The sequence below is a fragment of the Rattus norvegicus genome, chromosome X (genome assembly GCF_036323735.1).
Source record: "Rattus norvegicus strain BN/NHsdMcwi chromosome X, GRCr8, whole genome shotgun sequence".
NCBI classification, from domain to species: domain Eukaryota; kingdom Metazoa; phylum Chordata; class Mammalia; order Rodentia; family Muridae; genus Rattus; species Rattus norvegicus.
Window position 1 is genome coordinate 151,259,486 of NC_086039.1, and position 20,838 is coordinate 151,280,323.

At 42.1% G+C, this 20,838-nt stretch overlaps 2 protein-coding genes across 4 annotated transcripts in view; one reads left to right on the plus strand and one right to left on the minus strand.

Annotated features, from left to right (window-relative positions):
- On the minus strand, positions 1 to 19,730 carry Fam9cl1 (family with sequence similarity 9, member C like 1). Of its 3 annotated transcripts, none has more exons than XM_063280372.1 (9): positions 19,584 to 19,730; positions 17,840 to 17,983; positions 16,672 to 16,738; positions 16,492 to 16,526; positions 14,778 to 14,895; positions 13,778 to 13,877; positions 12,330 to 12,428; positions 253 to 357; positions 1 to 146 (listed from the first exon to the last, which is right to left on the minus strand). In XM_063280372.1, exons 2-9 carry the CDS (start codon positions 17,949 to 17,951, stop codon positions 75 to 77), a joined length of 708 nt encoding a protein of 235 aa, XP_063136442.1. In that variant the 5' UTR covers positions 17,952 to 17,983; positions 19,584 to 19,730; the 3' UTR covers positions 1 to 74. The 3 variants fall into 3 exon arrangements, with proteins under 3 accessions (XP_063136442.1, XP_038956211.1, XP_038956213.1); XM_039100283.2 differs by lacking the exon at positions 19,584 to 19,730 and adding an exon at positions 18,698 to 19,151; XM_039100285.2 differs by lacking the exon at positions 19,584 to 19,730 and having other exon boundaries at positions 16,672 to 16,791; positions 17,840 to 18,388.
- The window catches only part of Fam9c (family with sequence similarity 9, member C), an 18,877-nt gene continuing 17,132 nt past the window's right edge, over positions 19,094 to 20,838 (plus strand). The window contains exons 1-2 of the mRNA XM_003752154.6: positions 19,094 to 19,297; positions 20,012 to 20,155. Of these exons, the coding sequence (XP_003752202.1) occupies positions 20,044 to 20,155 (112 nt within the window). The 5' untranslated portion in view covers positions 19,094 to 19,297; positions 20,012 to 20,043. The remainder of the gene's footprint in view (positions 19,298 to 20,011; positions 20,156 to 20,838) is intronic.

Here is a 20,838-nt window from a genome sequence, read left to right on the forward strand (position 1 = left end):
TGATGGGCCAATTTATATTATAATTTTTGGTAGTGTAAGGCATGTTTTGTGCATGTCACATGACATGATCACAGCTAATCTTCTTCATTATCCTCGGAGAACAAAGAATGAAGACATGATTCGATAGCTGCCAAGTCCTGTTGTTGCTGTTTTAAAGAGAGATATCATAATTATTATAAGCATCTCCTCAAGGAAGACATTCAACACATTGACAAGATACCTGCTTTTCAGTATTCAGTATATACTACATACATTTTCTGTCGCAAGTTTCTTCTTCAGGCTTTGCATTTCATTTTCCAATTTGTTTTGCTCAATAGCATCAAGAACTTTTTGCTCATCCTCAAGGACTTGGACATTCTAAAACAAACAAAGTTTACATCAATTGAAAAAATCTCCTATTCATGTAACATTCAAAACTTGCACGGATCAAAACTTTCACATTTTAAGTCAGTGGATGCTTATTAGGAATGCCAAAAATGATGACATTTAGCCACATTTCCATGTGCTATAAAGGAATTAAGTGGGAGGCAGCTTCCTGCCCTCAGCCACTAGCTGCACCCTAACCCCTAAGTCCATTGCCCCACCAACGCCCTTCAACCTCATCAGACCTGCGGATTCGGAACCGCTGAGGTTAGTATAAGTGCCTGCATTTGTCTTACCTGCCCGCTGAGTCCTTTGGTACAGCCCAGCTGCCCTGAACAGTCTGCTGTCGACACATGCTGAAACCTCATCTGTCCACCCAACTCTCCACCCACCTTCATCAGAACTGCTGATTCTAAACCATAGAGTTTAGATTCAATTCCTGTACCTACTTCCCCTACCTGCTGAGTCCTCTTAGGCAAGCCTAGCTGCCCTGAGTGACTTTCTGCCCCCCAGACCTCCACCGACCAACCACTTCTCTACCTGCCTCTCTCTCCACTTCCAATTGCCACCCCAGGTTCCTCAGAGGTACACCCAACTGATGGGAGACTTGTACGGCCCCCTGAGTATCATTGTCCAAACCAGTAATATCCACAAGGGGCCTGCCACTCTAGGGTCATTGAGTTTAGGCATCCCCCCAATACCTACACAACAGATGGCCAAATGCCCATTAAAGAACACAATCAATAGACACATAGACAGGGCAATATGACAGCTACAGAGCACAGATCTTCTACTATAGTAAGCCCTAGGTATCCTGCACTAGAAATCTGACTAGAAATCTAAGCACTAGAAAATGACTTTAATCCAATCTCATAAAGATGATAGTGACCTTTACAGAGAAATTGAAGGAATCCCTTAAAGAAATACAAAAATACAATCAAAGAAGTGCAGATCTTTAAGAGGAAACAAATAAATCACTTAAAGAAATACATGAAAATATAGTTTAAAAGGTGAGGGTAATAAATAAAAGTGTCCAAGAACTGAAATGGAAATACAAGTTATGAAGAAAACACAAACTATGGGAATCCTGGAGATGGAAAATCAAGAGAGAGAAGATAAACAAGAGATACAAGCATCACCAGCCAAATACAGGCGATGGAAGGCAGAATCTGAGGCAGAGAAGATACAATGGAAGAAATTGATACACCAATCAAGAAACTTCCTGATATGAAATATGCAGGAACTCTGTGCAACCAGGAGAAGACATATCCTAAGAATAATAGGAATAGAAGAAGGTAAAGAGTCTAAGCTCCAAGGACCAGAAAATATTCTCAACAAAATCATAGAAGAAAACTTTCCAAAACAAAAGAAAGAGATGCCTATAAAAATACGAGTAGCTTGCAGAACGCAAGACTGGACCAGAAAAGAAAATGTTCCTGCCACATAGTAGTCAAAACACAAAATCTACAGAACAAAGAAAGAATATTAAAAGGAGCAAGGCAAAAATCCAGGTAACATACGAAGGCATACCTATCAGAATTACTCCTGACTTCACAGTAGAGTGTCTCAAAGCTAGAAGGGCCTGAAGAGATAGATATCTTGCAACGTCTAGAAAACCACAGATGCCAACCTAGACTACTATATCCAGAAAAACTCTCAAAAACCACAGATGGAGAACCTAAGAAATTTCAAGAAAAATTCAATTTTAAACAATATCTATTCACAAATCCAGTCCTACTTATAATACCAGAAGGAAAACTTCAAACCAATGAACATCACAAACACAGGAAATCTGTATTTCCATCCCAGTCAAAACAATGGAAGCCCACCTCCACATACAGTCAGAGCACCAACATCAAAATAACAGGAATTAACAATCACTGGTCTTTAATACTGTCGACATCAATGGACTCAATTCACCAATAAAAAGACACAGGCTAACAGAATGGATGCAAAGGCATGATCCAAACTTCCACTGCCTACAAGGAATATACTTCAGCAATAAAGGTAGATATTACCTCACAGGAAAGTGATGAAAAAATGTTTTCTGTGCAAATGGACCCAAGAAGCGAGCTAGAGCATCCATTCTAAAATCTAGTAGAGTAGACTTTCAACGAAAATTAATCAAGAGAGACAAAGAAGGACACCTGATAGCAATAAAAAAAAACCTAGCACGATAATGTCAATTCTGAACATCCAAGCCAAAAACTCAAGGGTACCCATATTTGTGAAAGAAATGCTAAAACTTAAAACACACATGGAAATCCACACGTTAACAGTGGGAGACTTCAACACCCCACTCTCACCAATCCATATGCCATCCAGAGAAAAAGTAAGCAGAAATAATGAAAGAATCCAACTATATGAATCAAATGGTCCTAACAGATACATACAGATCATTTCACCCCAAAACAAAAGATCTCTCTCAACTGCTTGTGAAGTCTTCTGCAAAATTAAACCTATGTTCCATTACAAAGCTAGCTCGAACAGATACAAGAAAACTGAAATAACACCTTGTATCTTATAAGACCACTATAGATAAAAGGTGGGCTTCAACAACAACAGAAATTAGAGAATGCCTGTACACTCTTGGAAAAGAAATACCTCTCAACTTCACAATCTCTGAGTCAAGGAAGAAATAAAGAAATGAAAGGCTTCCAGAATTCAATGAAAATTAGGGCACTACATACCGAGAGCTGCACTAAGAGGAAAGTTCATAGCACTAAGTGCCTCTGAATAAAAACTGGAAAGTTCTCATGCCAGCAATCTAAAAGAACATCTTTAGTCTCTACAAAAGAAGAATATGAAGAAGATGGAGAGGAAGAGGAACTAGAAGTAGCAGAAGTAGAAGTAGAAGGAAAAGGAAGAGAGGTGGCAACAGCGGTGGAGGCAGCAGCAAAAGCAGAAACAGAAGCAGAAGAAGCAGAACCAGCAGAAGAAGCAGTAGAAGCAGAAGCAACAGAAGCAGCAGTAGAAGCAGAAGAAGCAGAAGAAGCAGGAGAGGAAGAAGCAGGAGCAGGAGAGGAAGAAGCAGAAGTGGAAGCAGAAACAGGAGAGGCAGAGGCAGAGGCAGAGGCAGAGGCAGAGGCAGAGGCAGAGGCAGAGGCAGAGGCAGGAGCAGGAGGAGGAGGAGCAGGAGCAGGAGCAGGAGGAGGAGGAGGAGGAGGAGGAGGAGGAGGAGGAGCAACAACAGCAGCAGCAGCAGCAATATCAGCAGCAGCAGCAGCAGCAGTAGCAGTAGTCGCCGATGCAAGCACACTGAAATGTAGTAGAAGGCAGGGCATAGACAAAAGTGGGTCTGAAACCAATCAATTTTTGGACCTGGTTCTTTGAGAAAATCAGCAAGGTAGACAAACACTTAAGCACACTAACTAAAGACAGAGGGACACTATCCAAATAAACAATATCAGAAATGGACAGGGAGACATAAAAACGAAGAGAGGGAAATTCAAACAATAATTAGGTCTTACAACAAAAGGTGGTACTCCACAAATTTGGAAAGTCTTGATGATATGGATGGTTTTCTAGATAGATAACACTTAGAAAAGTTCAACCAGGATCAGGTAAATAATTTAAACAGTGCTACAACACCTAAGGAACTACAGGAGTGATTAAAGTCTTAAAAGAAAACTCAGGGCCAGATTATTTTGGCACAGAATGCTACCAGATTTCCATTTTTGTTTTATTTATTTCTTTTATTAGACTTTTTAAAATTTATGTTTCAAATGTTATTTCCTTTCTCAGTTTCCTGGACGTAAGCCCCCTATCTCATCCCACTACCCATCTTCTATAAGTATGTTACCCTTTCCATCCACAACCCTTCCAGCCCCACTGACATTCACCTATACTGGGGGTGGGGGGGGGTCCAGCATTCGCAGGACCAAGGGCTTCTTCTTCCATTGGTGTCCATAAGGCAATTCTTTGCTACAAATGCAGCTGGAGCTATGGGTCAGTCCTTGTATAGTCTATGGGTAGTAGTTTAGTCCCTGGGAGCTCTGGTTGGTTGGCATTGTTGTTCTTATGTAGTTACAACCCCTTCAGTTCTTTAAATCTTTTAACTAGTTACTCCAATGGGGATCCTGTTCTGAATTCAATGGTTTGCTGCTAGCTTTTGCCTCTCTATTGGACACGCTCTTGCTGTCCCTCTCAGGTGATAGTTATATCCAGCTCCTGTCAGCATGCACTTCTCAGCTTCATCAGTCTTATCTAGCTTTGGTGGCTGAATGTGTGTATGTGTATATATATGTATATATGTATATATATATATATGTGTGTGTATATGTATGTATAAACATATATATATATACACACACACATATATGTATACATACATACACATACATACATACATACATACATATATATATATATATATATATATATATATATATATATATATATATATGGTATATATACCCATGTCGGGCAGACTTTGAATGGCTGAGTTGAATAACCCTATTAAATACTGGGGCACAGAGCTAAACAAAGAATTCTCAGCTGAGCAATATGGAATGGCTGAGAAGTACCAAAAGAAATGCTCAACATCCTTAGTCATCAAGAAATGCAAATCAAAACATCTCTGATATTCTACCTCACGCCAGTCAGAATGGTTAAGTTCAAAAACTCAGGTGACAGCTGATGCTGTTGAGGATGTGGAGAAAGATGAACACTCCTCCATTTTTGATGGGATTGCAAGCTGGTGCAACCACTCTGGAAATCAGTCTGGAGGTTCCTCAGAAAATTGCACATTGCACAACCCGAGGACCCAGCTATACCATTCCTGTGCATATCCCTAAAATATCCCTAAATGATGCTACAACATACAACAAAGACACACACTCCACTATGTTCATAGTAGCCTTATTTATAATAGCCAGACAGGAAAGAACCCAGATGCCCTTCAACAGAAGAATGGATACAGAGAATGTGGGATACCTACACAATGGAGTACTACTCAGCTATCAAAAACAATGACGTCATGAAATTCATAGGCAAATGTATTGAACTAGAAAATATCATCCTGAGTAAGGAAACCCAATCACAGAAGAACAGACATGGTATGTAGTCACTGATAGATGGATATTAGACCAAAAGCTCAAATTACGCAAGATACCATCCACAGACCACTTGAAGCTCAAGAAGAAGGACGACCAACGTGTGGATGCTTCACTCCTTCTCAAAAGGGGGAACAAAGGTATTCATAGGAGGGGATTTGGAGGACACAAGACTTTCAAAGAAGAGTTAACACCAAAACTCTTTGAAATATTCCACAAACTAGATATAGAAGGAATACTGCCAAACTCATTCTGTGAGGCCAAAGTCACCCAGTTACCTAGCCCACACAAAGGCTCAAGGATGGAAGAGTATTTCTGACTAATTTCTCTTATGAACGCTGATGCAAAATTACTGAATAAAATACTTCCAAGCAGAGTATCAAAACATCATCCACCATGGGCTTCATCCCAGGCATTTGGGAAGGTTCAGTATAAGAAAACCCATCAATGTAGTCCACCATAAAAGCAAATTATAAGAAAAGAATCATGATCCTTTCATTAGATGATAAAAATGCCCTTGACAAAATCTAACACCCATTCATGTTAAAAGTCTTAGAGTGATCAGAGATACAAGGCACAGACCTAAAAATAATAAAAGCAATACACAGAAACTGAATAGCCAATGTAAAATTAAGTGGAGAGAAACATAAAGCAATTCCACTACAATCAGGACAAGACAAGGCTGCCCCCTTTCTCCCTATCTATTTGATTTAATACTTGGACTTCTAGCTATAGCAATAAGAAAACCAAAACAAGATTTCAAAGGGATACAGATTGGAAAGAAAAGAGTCAAAGTATTTGCAGATGATATGATACTGTACAAAGCAAACCTCAAAGTTCTACCATAGTATATCTGAGAAACACTTTCGGCAAAAGGGTTGGATACAAAATTAACTCAAAGGAAAAGGAAAACTCAGTAGCCCTCCATCATACAAATGATAAGTGGGCTGAGAAAGAAATTAGGGAGATAGCACCCTTTAATATAGCCATGAATAGTATAAAATAACTTGGTGTAACTTTGACCAAGCAATTGAAAAGTCTGCTGTGACAAAAACTTTAGGCTCTAAAGAAAGAAACTGAGGAAGGTATCTGAAGATAGAAAGATCTCTTATGCTATGGGTAGGTAGGATTAACATAGCGAAAATGGACATCTTACCAAAAGAAATGTTCAGATTCAACGCAAATCCTATCGACATTCCAACGCAATTCTTTACATACCTTGAAGAGCAAATCTCAACTTCATATGGAAAAAGAGAAGACCCAGGATAGCTAAAGCAATCATGGACACTAAAAAGTTTGGGGAAGTATCAGCATCTCTGACCTCAAACTGTACTACAGAGCAATAGCAATAAATACTGCATCACATTGATATAGGAACAGACAGGTTGTTCAATAAAATCGAATTGAAGAACTCTGAAATGAATCCACACACCTACTGACACTTGATTTTTACAAAGAAGGAAAAAACCACACAGTGGGGAAAAGAGGGCAACTCCAATAAATGGTGTCTGTCTAATTAGATACCAATATGTAATAGAATGCAAATAGATCCATAGCTATCACCCTGACCAAAACTCAATTTCAAATGGATCAAATACTTTTAGGTAGAACCTGGCAAAGTAATAGAACAGAAATTGGAAAATAGCTTTGAAATCATTGTTACAGGAGACACTTCACTGCACAGAATGCCAAAGGCTTAGGTCCTAAGATCAACAATAGAAGAATGGAACTTACTGAAACTGCAAAGCTTCAGCAAGGCAAAAGACACTTTCGATAGGACGAAAAGGCAACCTACAGATCAGCAAGGATCTTCACCAGCCCTACATCTGACACAGGACTAATATCAAAAATTTAGAAAGATCTCAAGAAGTTAGACACCAACAACCCAAAAGGCCAATTAAAAATGGGGTTTAGACTTAGAGAATTCTCAACAGGGGAACCAAAAATAGCCAAGAAAAACTTAAAGAAATGTTCAACATCCTTAGTCATAAGGGAAATGCCAATCAAAGTGATCCTGAGATTCCACCTTACAACTGTGGCAAAGGCTAAGTAAGATCAAAACTCAAGTAGCAGCACATGCTGGAGTATGTGGACAAGGGGAACACTCCCCCATTGTTGGTGGGATTGCAAATTTGTACAGTGACTTTGGAAATCAATTTGACAGTCTGTCATAAAACTGGGAATCCATTTATTTTGAGACCAAGCTATAATGCTCCTGGGCATATACTCAAAACACGCCCCACTATCCTGTAGGGACACTTGCTCAACTATGTTCATAGTAGCTTTAGATATAATAGCCAGAAATGAGAAGCCACCTAGATGGCTCTCTAATGAATGAATAATGGATAAATAAAACGTGGTATATCTACACAATGGAAAATTAATCAACAATCAGAAACAAAGACATCAAGTATTTGGCAGGCAAATGTGTGGAACTTGAGAATATCACCTGAGTGAGGTAACCCCTAGCTACACAGACTTATAAGTATACACACTTACTTAAAGTATACAGAAAACCTATAGAGACCCTATCCAGAGGTTAGGCAAGGCCACCCTATAGGGATGGGGCCATACACCCTTTGAAAAATTTTGAAACAGAATTGCTCCTGTCTAAAGGAAATACAGGAACAACGAGTGGATCAGACTGAAGGAAAGGACATCCAGAGACTGCCCCACCTAGGGATGCATCCATATGCATCCACCAAACCCAGTCACTTGCTGATGCCAAGAAGTGCTTGCTGACAGGAGCCTGATATGGATGTCTCTCTCATAAGAGGCTCTGTCAGAGCCTTAACTGTAAAGATATGGCTGCTTGCAGCCAACCGTAGGACTGAGCATGGGAACCACAATTGAGGAGTTATGGGAAGGACTGAAGGAGCTGAAGGGTTTTGCAACCCCATAGGAAGAACAACAATATCAAACAGCCAGACACCCCACTCCCCCGAGCTCTCAGGAAATAAACCATCAACTAAACAATACACATGGAGGGACCTGTGGCTCCAGCTGCATATGTAGCACAGGATGGCCTTGTCTGGCATCAATGGGAGAAGACGCCCTGGGTCCTGTGATGGTTTGATGCCCCAGTGTAGGGGAATTATTGGGTGGTGGATAGGAGTGGGTCACTGTGTGTGTGTGTGGGGGGGGAGCACCCTAGTGGAGGCAGGGGAATGGGTGATGGAATAGGGGTAGAGGGTTGGAAGGAAAAGCAGGAAGGGGGATAACATTTGAAATGTATATAAACAAAAGAACCAATACAAAATTATACATTAGGCATAAAATCCAGGATAGCTATGCTACAAGCCACAGACCCCAAAAGTGGGTAATAAAGAGGTCCCAAGTGAGGATGTATGAATCTCATTCAAAAGGAGAAACTAAATAGTAACCTGAATTGGATAGAGAGAGGGACCAGAGTAGGAGAAGAGGGTTACAGGGATGCAAGGCAACCAGGTGTGAGGAGAAGCTGGGTGAGAAAAGCCTGGAAGTGAGAATGGAAACCAAGGCGTAGGGGCATCTCTGCTGACTAGGTAGAAGCCTGGGACAGGAGAGGACAGGGAGAGCCTACTGGGTTGGTACTAACATAGATTCCTACTAGAGGGGCATATAATGAATGAATAGACCACCTCCTGTAGCAAGACAGGAGTTTCAGAGGAGGAAGAAGGATATCAACCCACCCACAAAACCTTAAACCAAAATTTGTCGCGCATACAAGATGTCCAGGATCTACTAACCTGTGACTGCCACAACTTGAGACCCAGCCCCCACATGAGAGAGTTAACCCCTGACACTAGTAATGATCCTCTGCTATGCTTACAAGCGGGAAACTAGCAGAACTGTTTCCCGAGAGGTTTCATCTAGCAGTTGACTGAAATCGATGCAGAGTCCCACAGTCAAACAAGAGGCAGGACCCCAGTAGTCTTGTGGAGGAGTTGGGGATAGAAGTGAGCAAGTCTGAGTTGTCAAGGATACCACAAGAAGACACCCAGAGTCAAATAACCCGTGACTGTGCGGGCTCACAGAGACTGAACCAGCAACCAGGGAGCACGCAGGAGTGGAACCTAGGTTCCCTACACATTTGAAGCAAACCTGCAGCTCAGTATTCATGTGGTTCCCACAACAAGTGGAATGGGGCTCTCTTATTCTCTGTTCCTTCCATTGGATCCCCTTTCCCCTACCTGATATGCATGGCTGGGCCTCATTGGGAGAGGATGTGCCTACTCCTGCTGGGAACATGAGATGGTGAGTGAGGAGTGCAAATCAAAAGGAAGCAGACAGAGAAAGGAACCCAGGCCTATAGCATGAAATAGAGAATCCTCTGCCCTGCTCCAAGTACTGGCTTATGATGAAAGAAAGAACATATAACATGATTTCCATTTCCATTCCATAGAAATGGTAGACACTTTGCCTCATGAGCATTCAAGTTGCACAGTACATCACTTAATTATTTTTTTTTCTATTCAGCCAAAGAACAGTGATGTGATGGACACCATGGGTTGCTAACCGTGGCACGTGTGCCTGGAACAACTGAAATATAACTGCATATTTTCTGCCATATTCCTAGAATATGGTTTAGCATATAAACAAGAATAATATAAAGAAGTTTAAAATTGGTTTGGAACTAGCGGGTAAAAAACATAAGCAAAGCAGGGAAACAGAGTTGGGGATGGCTTCATAGGAACCTACTATCCTGGAGGCATGGAAGCAAAGACAGCCAAAAGCAGCTTTGATTTGAAGGAGGGGGAAGTTTCTGAGGAGGGCACTGCAAGTTCTAGAGGTAAAAAAGGGAGGCTGATACTTTATGCCTTTACAGTGCGACATGAGAGGTGGGGACTTTTAAGTGAAGTTGGGATTGAAACAGGGAACTCAGAAAAGACTTCCTAGTACTACTAGCAAGAAACATTTAAGGTCCTGGGATAGTTCATCAGCTGAGGAAGTTTAATGAAGAAAGGAAAGTACAGAGGACATAACCAACCCTATAGGTAATGTGGGGAAAGGAACATCAAGCAGCCACTGTAGAAGGTTTGGTAATAAGTTCCCAATCTAGTGGTCACATTTAACAGTGACATTTAGAAGAAAGTATTGGGTAACTTTTTCTTTACACCGTGTGAAGTTGTGTCAATATTTTCAACTGTTAATTCTGTACCTGCAGAGAGCTAATTGCTGGCAGGATTCTGGTATTGTCATTTCTATGGCCCATCACTGGGGATTTTCTATTTCCTAAATATCCATCCTTCCTCACCTGTCTAAAGGCAAACTAGAATTGCATCACTCTTTGTCTAGCTGCTGATTGTCCGTAATAAGGGGCTGATGGCCTACAGCTGGGCAGGAAGCAGGAGATAGTTCTTCTGGGCAGAGGGAGGGATGCTGAGAGAAGAAAACAGAAGTGGGAAATTTTGGAGTGGACATGGAGGGAACAGCAGGGACCACAGAAGGACAGAGAAGGTTATACAGCTACCCACGTGGCTGGTTGTAGGCTAGATGGTCAGGTTAAGTTTGATGAGCTATCTGGGTGAATACCCAGAAAAAGGCCTAAGCTGTAAACTCTATAGAAGACTTTGTGTCTTTATTTATTCTGATGGTGCATCTGAGAAAGTCCAGCTACAGGAAACCCCTTCTGTTTAGATCCTCAAGAAAATGTTTCTCGGGCTCAGTAGAGCTACATGCCCTCCAACTTTAAACTCTCTTTAAACACCTGGTCTGGTTATAGGGAGCACTCAAGCTCTTAAAAGGATTTGGTAACTGCCACTTTATTAAGGTAGCATCAATTAGTTTGGGAGGACATACTTCGGGTATGTTTGAATAACTGGAAATAGAGGGGGAATGTGGATCTGGGAAGAGGAAAGGTAGTGGGTGTAGAGCTGGAAGGAGTGGAGAGAGGGGAAACTGTGACTTGGATGTATTTTATAGGAGCATAACCTATTTTCAATGTAAAAAGAGAAAATTAACAAGATATTAGGACATGGAATACCAAAGTGAATTTTAAAATACTATATATATAGAAATAGATATAGCTATAGATATGAACACACACATATAATACTATATATATATATATATATATTCGCAAAAAGTATAATCTACAAGATGAAAGAAAGCACCCCTTAAAACCCGTGAATACTGTAGCTTGACATCAGCTCCACAAAGGATAGTTGGTCCAAGTGCATAATTCTCTTTTCACTAAAGGTCAATTCTCTGCATTCTCTGCATTCTTTGTTCATTCTATTAGGTATTTCAGCCATCTCTAATGGCTGTAAGTTTTAACATAGAGCCACCTTTGGACAAGATTAATTCTAATAGTAAAAGTCCCATAGCCTTCTCACATACTTCACTACAAAATAAAAGTGGCCGTAATGTGCCTGGTGTGGTGGCACACACCAGCAATCCCTGCACTCTGGAGGCAGGGGCACTCAGATTGCTATGTAATTCAAGGCCAGCCGGGCCTACCTAGCTGGACCCTGCCTCAAACAAAGAAGAAACAAACAGAACAGAAAAATTCATTTGTTGTTTACCCTTGCCTATTTTACACTCAAGAAAACTGCCCATACTAAACAAGCAAAAGAAAACCACAAATTATTTATAAAATGGCTAATTTCCACTCTTTATTTATCAACTTCAGCATAAAGACATCACAGAGTATAAGTTCTCCACAGTGTGTTTAGCTCTAGGTGAAGTCCAAATTTTACATTTCCTGATTTAAATGACTCATAAAACTAGATAAGTTTTCAAATTAAATATGCCCTTTGCAATCATGGATAATCTTGGAAAGCATTCAAAATAGAAAATGATCAAACATCGAAGGAGAATTTAATAGCTTCCCCCTCCCCCCATAGATTCAGAATTACCAGTCTGTCTCCTGCTTCTACCTACATACTGTGTCGTAAGGAAATGATTTCTTAGCAGCTACAATAAACAGACCTTTAGAAACTGATCAGATACAGTTTTTGCTTCATCAATGGTCGCTCTCTGCGCCATCATAGCATTGTACATAGTCCCTGCACGTTGGTTGGATGAATTCTAAAATATAAAAGAAAGAGGTGACAAAATGCAAGAAAATTGAATATTTACAATCCCAACTGCATTATCTTTGAGGTAACACACATTAATCACTGCCGGTATTTTCTACTTTAAATATTATGTTCAATTTTAAATGATGTTAGAGAGTTCAGATAAATGTTCTTCAACAGCTTTTGACTAAGATAGTCTTTTTGTCACCAACATTCAAATTGTAAGTACTCTTCATGTTGAAGTCAAAAGAGGATCCTTCCAATATGTGAATTCCTACATCACAGGAATATAAATAGAAAGAACATAATGCTTGTTGTCTAGCATTCAGTGAGTATTAAATGTTGCACATTTCAACATGTCCTTAGACGAAATTTCCAAATACAGCCCTTTCTGTTCCTTGACCTTGTCTCCAGCTGCAACCTAGGCATAACCCATGCTGGCCCTCAAAGTCATCCCCTACATATCTTCATCCACATCTATTAAGTATGAAAAAAAAAAAAGCACACAGCAACCAGTTATCGGATGCTGTTTTAGAGCATTTTAGTAAATATATGAAGACTGAACTTGTTTGATATTTAACCCATTCTATAAGTTGGAAACATTTCTATCCCCACTTTCACCTCTTAGGAAAGTGAGTCATGGAGATAACTAGTTAAACTATGGGTAGATTCCAAGAAGAGTTCCAGAGCCCAGATTCATGACCATAAACAGGGACTGTTTGCTCATTTTCTCAGCACCGAGGCTCTTTCCTGCCTTTGAGGATCATTCTCTTTAGTACTATAGCTCAGTCCTCCGTCAAAATATAAGAGGCCTTAAAAAGAACATTCCCTGATGTCTAACTCCCAATTTCCGTGTCCTGTTCTCAGTTTCAGAGTACATATTATTATCAGGGATTAATACTGTTCTTGCCTACAAGCAGCTTTTCTTCCCCATCCCTGTCTGGGCATGTCAGAATACTAACTACTCAAAGATAACCCCTCCTCTGCTCTGCCACAGCAGCTACATTGTCCACTCTCACGATTATCTACCGTTGTGTCATTAAATAATGCTGGGCACTCCTAACTACTGGTGATATGTATCTCACTAGGCTCTCTCAGAAGAAAGAGAGGAAGAGCTGCAAGTCTTCAATCAGGACATGCTGTGTTGGCCAGCCTGATTCCTAACCAACCATTTTCACATGCCACCAGAGAAAAAGAACCAAGCCAGAAAGCATGGTCTTATAGGCCCACCACCACCTCATACATCAGCCCTCTTAATCCTCCAAGATCCTATAGTGGACTCTCTTTCTTGAATAGTTGTATGCATTACTACCACTGTAGACTTTGTCACAATACTTTGGTTACAAGCCTGATACCCACAACAAAACTGTCTTCTTCTTGTCCGACTTTCATCACATCCTTTTCCCATTGTTGGAACAAAGGCTCAAACATCTTAGAATATTTGGAACGAAGCATCTTCCTGTAAAACATAATAATAAGCACAGGGTCCTTTAGTATGAGGGTAAGACAGATTACACATTCTCAAATTAAAAAAAAATATTCGGCATAATTAATACAACCAAAGGAGAAGAGAAAAATAATTGAAATAATCTAGTGGGAGAGAGAAAAGTGGTGTCACATGGCCCCATTATAAAATTTTGTACTCCTAAGTTACTATAAGACAGGATATGTCACATGCCTTCCCTCTTGAACGGCAAGGATTCGTTGCGATATAACTTTCCCGTAATTGTTTATTTGACCTCTCTCTAATACACTATGCGTTCCTCTTGCTAGATAACATAGATTCTGATAGAGCCAGTTGATTTATTGCAAGTAACATACACCTTCCTCCTCAAGGACTGCCATAAGAGAACTCTTCAGCGGATTTGTCTTCTCCCATTCTCACAATGATTTTCCCAAAAGAATGGCAATTGCAATTTGAGACTGGTTCAAATTATTTGTAAGATTGTCACTACAATTTAAGATTCATAGTTACGATATATTAAAACTGTCTACACAAGCTGACTATTATTTGCTGTCCTATGCACAATGCTTTGGTGCTGAACCTGCACGCATGCAGCCAGCCAATTACAACGCGTAAGCATCAATGAATTGTACAGTAATAGAGTGATGTCGTTCGTTATTTAAAAGGCAAGAAGCAGACTGTACTCACTGTATTCTGCATCACATATCTCAATTCTGCAAAACTGAGGATCTAACACTAATAAAAATTTCTGTTCAGAGGAAAATCAAGGTGATGGCAATTTTCAGTGCTGTTTCAAAATCCATGCACAGTGATCATGGAATCTGCATTCATTTGCAGTAACAAAGAGTAAGACATTGCACAAGTTTTGTAATTCAAAGAAGTCAGCTACTTTACCTTTCCCTTTGTTGTGTTTTAAAAATACGCACAAGCTTTTCATTCAGGGTGTCGATAGAAGTTTTTACATCTTGGCAATACTGTTTTCTCTTTGCAAGGTGAGACTTTTTAGGGTCACCTATACATGAAATAAAAATTTCTTAGAAGATGAAACTGGAAGTTACTTTGTTCCCATTCATTCAAATAGACATGGGATATGGTATTTGAGCAATAATGCAAAAATATTAAAAATTTGTACAATCGGCATCATTCCAAAAAACAAACTTTTCTGACATTTTTATGAACACTTCCATTTCCCTTTATCCTTTCTATTCAACTAAATCATAAATATGATATACATATATATAAATATCTTATATATTATATGTATTATATAAGTATATTCAATTTAAGATTAATTTAAAAATATCTTAATTTACAGAAGAGAGAGGTCCAAGGCAAAATGCCTTTTTATTTTATAACATGTATATAAAGTTGTTCAAAGAAAAACTTTAATTTTCTCCTCAGAATCAGTTAATACAAAGGAATATAAATACTTAGTAAATATTCTTCTTTCCAAACAATATTCTTAGGATGGGAAATTGTGACAACACATTTGATAAAATGCAAGTATATTTTATTTTAAGCACTGCTAAAAACATACAAGTAAATATACAATATGAAAGTTTTACGCACTCTGGCATATGATATCTAGGCACTGTACTTTACTAAAAATGACATCATCTTGGGGATAAAACAGATTAAATAACAAACATTTAAATTCTTTATCTTAGACTTCATAATGCATGCTTACCCATAAGTGCTGGAATTCATAATATTTCACTACTAGAAATGCTGTACTTGTAATATGAATTTATATCAAGGAAATATGGGCCACAGCTATTTTTAGAACGTACAGATCAAATCATCCCTGCAATGATACAGATATTTTATCTATCCAGTAACAATTTCTGTGACTCTTTCTGATACAAGCTCCTTGTCAGCACCAAGACAACAAAAGCTTTTCAAGATTCTTGCTTGTATGAGTTGTCTCTAGAGACAGGTCAAAAATCAGTGAGGAGTCTTAGTAGTGTTTTCTCTAGACAGGTGTCCAAAATTTAGTCACTTTGTAAAAATGTAGGTCAATTCATGAAGCAGAGCTAATAGTTAAGAATCAAGTATAAAATGTTCCAGGTTAAGGATCCAACCTCATACTTGTCACTGGGGAGAAACAACAGCACCACCAAATACACCAAGGAACTTTTTAGTTTGCTATTAAATAGCTGACTCGGAGTTAGTTAGAGCTGTATGGAAAGACTCCCATAGGCACTGTTATTCTAGGAAAAACTATCAAAAGCCCAGAAAAATTAATTAATTCAGAGCATGAAAAGAGCATGTTGAAACTAATAAATAGAATAGACAGTAGTTTAAAAATTGACATAATCTCACCCAATCCATCCAGGAAAACAAGGCACACCCTACTCAATTTCTACTGTACAATACACCCATACCTCGGCATTGTTAAAACTAATTCCGTTTACACATCACGATTTTAAAAAACAAAGAAATGTATACAAAAATAAAGGAGACCCTATACATAAACAAAGCAATCCAATGTATGTGAAGGAGACATCAAACAAGAGTCCTGTAGGTCAGTGACTCACTTATAACCAAGTAAATTTTAATGATTGAAAAACAGCGCTTCTGAATGACTAGTGTCTTCTAAAAAACGTACCGTGAAGTTCTCGTGTCATCTTCAGAGCAGACCCCCTATGAGAAACAAATTTTTTAAATGAGTTTTTGAAAATTCAGTTCACTTACGGAAATAAGTATTGTGCTTTGCAGTGTTTTACAAAGAATAGTTGAATTTTCTGAAACTACCTTACAATGACAAACAAGACTTCACATAGATTACCTTGCCTGCTGATCGTCTTGGTCTGATGAAGAACTGTCCTCATCACTGATCTCAATCACATGCTTTTCTGCTTCAGTGAAACAAAAACAAGGGGGGAGGATACAAGGAATAAGCTGAATCCTAGACAAGAAAAATATTTTTAAATCCCATTTGAGATAAAAAAAAAAAAGGCACATGGCTGGGAATCTCTAAATCAAAATCTGTCTCTGTGTCTCTCTGTCTCTGTCTCTCCCTCTCCCTCCCTCCCACTCTCCCCTCCCTCCCTCTCCCCTTCCCTCTCCGTGTCCCTCCCCCTCCCCTTCCTTCTCCCTCTTACCCTCCCTCTCCCTCCTCCCTCCCTCTCCCTCCCTCTCTTTGTCTCTGTCCCTCCCTCCCTCTCTCTCCCCTTCCCCTCCCTCCCTCTCTCTCCCTCTTCCCCTCCCTCTCTCCCTCTCCTTCTCTCTCCCCTTTTCCCCCTCTCCCCTTCTCTCCCTCTCCCCTTCTCTCCCTCTCCCCTTCTCTCCCTCTCCCCCTCTCTCCCTCTCCCCCCCATCTCCACAGACACACACACATACATACATACACACACACACACACACCCTCCCTCCCTCTCTCCCTCTCCCTCTCTCTCCCCTTCTCTCCCTCTCCCCTTCTCTCCCTCTCCCCCCATCTCCACAGACACACACACATACATACACACACACACACACCCTCCCTCCCTCTCTCCCTCTCCCTCTCTCTCCCCTTTTCCCCCTCTCCCCTTCTCTCCCTCTCCCCCCATCTCCACACACACACACAGACACACACACACACACACACACACACACACACACACACACACACACAGACCCTCCCTCCCTCTCTCCCTCTTGGCAATTGTAAAAACCTTCCAGGGTCAAAGTGACTTTAAAATCATGTCCTTGCCAGGGGAGAGGTTGGAAGTGAGAGTGGCTTAGGCTGGGAGTCCTGGGATGAGAATGTCAAAGGGGAATTTAAAGTCAACCAACAGCTTGAGAAACTTGAAATACAAGTATTCAGCATTCGAAACTGAAATCTGAAATTTGAATTCTGAAATCGGAAGTAAATGATCCTGGATGTGCCTGGGCTGCCCTTGTGTGCCACTTGCCAAAAGCCAGGTCTGACTGTCTCCTGGCTTAGGCACAGCCTTGCGGAACCCTTCTGATTTTACCTGGTCTGGGGGGAAAATTGTGATGGACAACATCATCATCAGATTGAGAATCCGAAGACTCCCTCGGGCGCTTCGCAGTTTTGCTTGTAGCCTTCTTCCCCTTGTATGGCATGTCTTCTTGTGCGAAGGTTTGAGCCCTAACCCCTAAATGTTGGGATTGCAATGGCAGAGAAAAGGAATTAAGTAAGAGTCTTGGGAACAGGTACCAGAGCAGGGAGGTTCATGGAGGCTGACAATGGTGTGGTGCCCTGTCCTGTCGGGTATGCAGTGAGGAGCGCAGAGCGTCTCTCTCCTGCACAACTCCACCTATGCTCCTCCAGCTGAGTTTCTGACTTTCCATGGGCGGGGTGGCCTGAGGTTGGTGGGTGGGAGTTGACCTTGATGATGGCACAAAGCTGTGCCCTGTGTTCCCATCATCCCTCAGAGGACTAAGCAGTTTAGGGCTGACTCAGGCCCTGGCACTGCGTCACCAGAAATGAACCTGTGCCACACACTCAGGAGAGGACCCTGCTCGCTTGATATTTCGAGGACACAGGAGCCCTGGTGTCAATAAGGAACTGTAAGAGGCAAAGGTACGAAGCGTGTCTGCACTCTTTCCCTACCGCACCCACAGATTCCCTGAGCCCCTCTCAACACCAGGGGAAGCTAGTTCACTTGTACTCAGTGCCCTCAGGAGCCTCCTCCCATCTGAGGCCTAGGGGAGACTCCCTGATATCTCTCGCCTCAGGAGACAGCCGAGGCCTAGTTGCCCGCCCCACGCAGGCCCACAGGTTCTGCCAGTGGTCAGGGAGGCCCTCAGAAGCAGAGGCCTTACCACTGGAGCTCATCACAGAGTACCTAGGCACCAAGGTCACTGACCTAGTGAACAGCTCCTACCACATTCCCTTTCCGGCCTCTCTCTCCTCAGGCAGCCTGTGGTGCCTTGTGCAGAATTCTTTTCCCAGGTGCACCTGCGGGGGCGGGGTGCGGGATACGTCACAGACTGCAGGACGCGCGATGCGCATGCGTGAATGGAGCAGCGCACGCCTCGCCCCCCAACAGCCATTTGAACGAATCTTTGAACAAATCATTGTCTTTGAATTGCATCACCGCAGGTTCTCTGTCAACAGCAGTAGTCTGGGTTTAGAAATTGGTGTTATAAGCCTTGTCTTTCAGGTAACATTTTTGAGGTTGTGTTAGTATGTTGGTATAGATCTGTGAAAAGTGTCTAAGACACCAGGTAATACCAGTCTGAGCCAAAATTCTGTCTTTAGAAACCAACACCTGATTTGTTCAAAGACAATGGCTCTTGGGGGCTCTGCTATGTACACGCATGCGCATCGCGCGTCCTGCAGTCTGTGACGTATCCCGCACCCCGCCCCCGCAGGTGCACCTGGGAAAAGAATTCTGCACAAGGCACCACAGGCTGCCTGAGGAGAGAGAGGCCGGAAAGGGAATGTGGTAGGAGCTGTTCACTAGGTCAGTGACCTTGGTGCCTAGGTACTCTGTGATGAGCTCCAGTGGTAAGGCCTCTGCTTCTGAGGGCCTCCCTGACCACTGGCAGAACCTGTGGGCCTGCGTGGGGCGGGCAACTAGGCCTCGGCTGTCTCCTGAGGCGAGAGATATCAGGGAGTCTCCCCTAGGCCTCAGATGGGAGGAGGCTCCTGAGGGCACTGAGTACAAGTGAACTAGCTTCCCCTGGTGTTGAGAGGGGCTCAGGGAATCTGTGGGTGCGGTAGGGAAAGAGTGCAGACACGCTTCGTACCTTTGCCTCTTACAGTTCCTTATTGACACCAGGGCTCCTGTGTCCTCGAAATATCAAGCGAGCAGGGTCCTCTCCTGAGTGTGTGGCACAGGTTCATTTCTGGTGACGCAGTGCCAGGGCCTGAGTCAGCCCTAAACTGCTTAGTCCTCTGAGGGATGATGGGAACACAGGGCACAGCTTTGTGCCATCATCAAGGTCAACTCCCACCCACCAACCTCAGGCCACCCCGCCCATGGAAAGTCAGAAACTCAGCTGGAGGAGCATAGGTGGAGTTGTGCAGGAGAGAGACGCTCTGCGCTCCTCACTGCATACCCGACAGGACAGGGCACCACACCATTGTCAGCCTCCATGAACCTCCCTGCTCTGGTACCTGTTCCCAAGACTCTTACTTAATTCCTTTTCTCTGCCATTGCAATCCCAACATTTAGGGGTTAGGGCTCAAACCTTCGCACAAGAAGACATGCCATACAAGGGGAAGAAGGCTACAAGCAAAACTGCGAAGCGCCCGAGGGAGTCTTCGGATTCTCAATCTGATGATGATGTTGTCCATCACAATTTTCCCCCCAGACCAGGTAAAATCAGAAGGGTTCCGCAAGGCTGTGCCTAAGCCAGGAGACAGTCAGACCTGGCTTTTGGCAAGTGGCACACAAGGGCAGCCCAGGCACATCCAGGATCATTTACTTCCGATTTCAGAATTCAAATTTCAGATTTCAGTTTCGAATGCTGAATACTTGTATTTCAAGTTTCTCAAGCTGTTGGTTGACTTTAAATTCCCCTTTGACATTCTCATCCCAGGACTCCCAGCCTAAGCCACTCTCACTTCCAACCTCTCCCCTGGCAAGGACATGATTTTAAAGTCACTTTGACCCTGGAAGGTTTTTACAATTGCCAAGAGGGAGAGAGGGAGGGAGGGTCTGTGTGTGTGTGTGTGTGTGTGTGTGTGTGTGTGTGTGTGTGTGTCTGTGTGTGTGTGTGGAGATGGGGGGAGAGGGAGAGAAGGGGAGAGGGGGAAAAGGGGAGAGAGAGGGAGAGGGAGAGAGGGAGGGAGGGTGTGTGTGTGTGTGTATGTATGTGTGTGTGTCTGTGGAGATGGGGGGAGAGGGAGAGAAGGGGAGAGGGAGAGAAGGGGAGAGAGAGGGAGAGGGAGAGAGGGAGGGAGGGTGTGTGTGTGTGTGTGTATGTATGTATGTGTGTGTGTCTGTGGAGATGGGGGGGAGAGGGAGAGAGGGGGAGAGGGAGAGAAGGGGAGAGGGAG